Source organism: Brassica oleracea, chromosome C1, assembly GCF_000695525.1.
Source record: "Brassica oleracea var. oleracea cultivar TO1000 chromosome C1, BOL, whole genome shotgun sequence".
Lineage (NCBI taxonomy): Eukaryota > Viridiplantae > Streptophyta > Magnoliopsida > Brassicales > Brassicaceae > Brassica > Brassica oleracea.
The window spans coordinates 23122414-23124894 of NC_027748.1; the positions used below are offsets into that span (position 1 = coordinate 23122414).

At 37.2% G+C, this 2481-nt stretch overlaps 1 protein-coding gene across 1 annotated transcript; it reads right to left on the reverse strand.

Moving 5' to 3' along the window:
• Positions 1–1753: 1753 nt before the first annotated feature.
• Positions 1754–2278, reverse strand: LOC106335345. The gene has a single exon (XM_013773849.1). The coding sequence runs from the start codon at positions 2276–2278 to the stop codon at positions 1754–1756; it is 525 nt and encodes a 174-aa protein (XP_013629303.1).
• Between the last annotated feature and the right edge of the window lie 203 nt (positions 2279–2481).

Genomic DNA, 2481 nt, shown 5'->3' on the forward strand with positions numbered 1-2481 from the left:
TTTTTTTTTTGTCAAAGTTAATCAAAAGGTTACAAATGTATTTTACCCTATGTTACATGGAATCGGGAGCGGGTACGCGGAAGTAGAAGCGTATAGAAGCGTGGAAGCGAATATTTTAAAAAAAATAGGAAGCGGATACGCATAGGAAGCGTATAATATATATATATAGTGTCATCAAAAAAATATATATTAACATTTATATATCATGGAACAAAATGCTAAAAACACTATCTAAACTAAAAAAATCTTTGAAAAATTATAATATTTATTTTGCTTTCTTTAACTATGTAAACTTCACATGGATTCAATATATAGTATAACTGAATCTGAACAACTAATTTGACAAAGATAAAACTATAGATAAGAAACTTAGGTTGATCAATTTGAAATTTTCTTTTGGTTGTACGTTTGAGCTTATTGTATTTTTAACAAAAAAAAACATATTCTTCATAATCAAGTCATAATGTATTTATTATATCAAAGTGGGCTTATAGTCTAAAAACAATTTGGGCCAAGTTATAGAAAGCTTACGGGAACAAAACAAAACAAAACAAAAAGACTATTCCAACTTTGAATCGTGCGTTTCCACATCGATTCCAAACTCCGTTTTTTAGGAATCACGATTCTGGACGATTCCAGACGCTTCTGTTTCCGCTTCCGATTCCGGAGCGAGAATCGTAGCTTCACCGACGATTCCATGTAACGTATTTTACCCTTCATTAAGATGAGGGTAAACGTGGTTAGTGTAAACATGAAAAGTGGTATTTTGAAACTGATATTTTTGGCAATTTCCCTTTTATTTTTTAATCGCTGAATTAAATTATTGATTTAACCACATAAGAAATAGGAACGCTCTATATTTAGAATGCTCTATATTTTAGTCATTCGTATTTTATAGCTTTGTATTTCAAAATGCTCGTTTTATTATTTGTCTAACAGTTTAAAACTTTAAATAGACCAACATACGTATGGCGAATTAAATCCGTGGTTAGTGTAAACATGAAAAGTGGTATTTTGAAACTGATATTTTTGGCAATTTCCCTTTTATTTTTTAATCGCTGAATTAAATTATTGATTTAACCACATAAGAAATAGGAACGCTCTATATTTAGAATGCTCTATATTTTAATCATTCGAATTTTATAGCTTTGTATTTCAAAATGCCCTTTTCAAGACGACCAGTTTAACATGTAGACTCATTATTATCATCATTCAAGGTTTTCTTACCTATGCAAAATCTTTGACATCATGCATACTGAAAACAATTGATCCATAGTTGATGTGAATTGTACCTGACAATTGAAAGCTTCATGGTAGAGCCTCACTAAATGAATGGAGTAATGGATTTTCAATATGTTAACTGAAAGATCAAAGCAAATAATGATTTGAAGAAATCGCATTGTCTTATATTTTTGTGGCAGTCAATGTTTCAAGTTCCTTTATTGACATGTACTTGGTAATGTATTTGGGGGATACTTTTTTTTTTTTGACATCGAAAGCTCCATATTTTATTAAGAAGCTACCAAGAGATTGGTCTCTTGAGCCATCCAACTTGGGAGCTGAGTGTTTACATGGGAAAAGGATAATCCACGAGAACGAGCTCCTTTAGCAAGGCGGTCGGCTCGGAGATTAAGTGAACGGGGAATAAAAGAAAATGAGCAAAAAGCAAACATAGAACATATAAGGTGAAACTCATCGAACTCAGCCAACAGTGATGGCCATTTGTCTTCTTCATCTTCTTCGACGATATTGACTAGCTGAAGGCAGTCTGTCTTGTCACTGTACTATGATCTAACTGAATAGAGGATTTCATGGCCCACAGTAGAGTTTGGAACTCCGCATGTAAGGGGGTTAAGACACGGTTACTAGCGAATGAACCAAATGTCGACACCCCATCCTCTGTCGTCAAGATCATTCCTCCTCCAAAAAAATTATCTTCTTTGTGCCAGGAGGCGTCAATCGTGCATTTTGGAATGGGCGGTGGGGGAGGTCGTGGGACAGCTTCCTCGACTATAGCTTCCTCCTCGTGCGGCTTCCCTATGATCTGGGCGAGTTTCCAGCTTTCCGCCTCAGACTTGGCAAGATGGATGGTCTCCAGCGGAGTGATGTCCCTGCCGTTGAAAGCTTTGTCGTTACGAGCTTTCCATATGAACCAACTTATCCATGGGACAGTGGCAATGATATTATCCGGGATTGCGAATTCTTTTGCTCGCCATAGGACGTGGTTCAGGTTGCTATATATTGAGTTACACGGGAATATCCCTGGAAGACGCGGCATATCCGCGAGGGGCCAAGCTTGGATCGAGGGCCGGGCGGGCATTCGAAGAGCAGGTGGTTTCGTGTTTCTTCGTCAGCACCACACCGTGGACAGTTGCGATCAGTTCCACAGTGGCGATCAGAGAGTGAGCTACAGACCGGTACGCAGTTTGAGAGAGCTTGCCATATAAAGTGCTTTATCTTTTTTGTAGTCTTAAGCTTCCA

Coding starts and splice junctions, on each gene's coding strand:
- LOC106335345 (XM_013773849.1), bottom strand. CDS start 2,278: ATGCCGCGTCTTCCAGGGATATTCCCGTGTAACTCAATATATAGCAAC.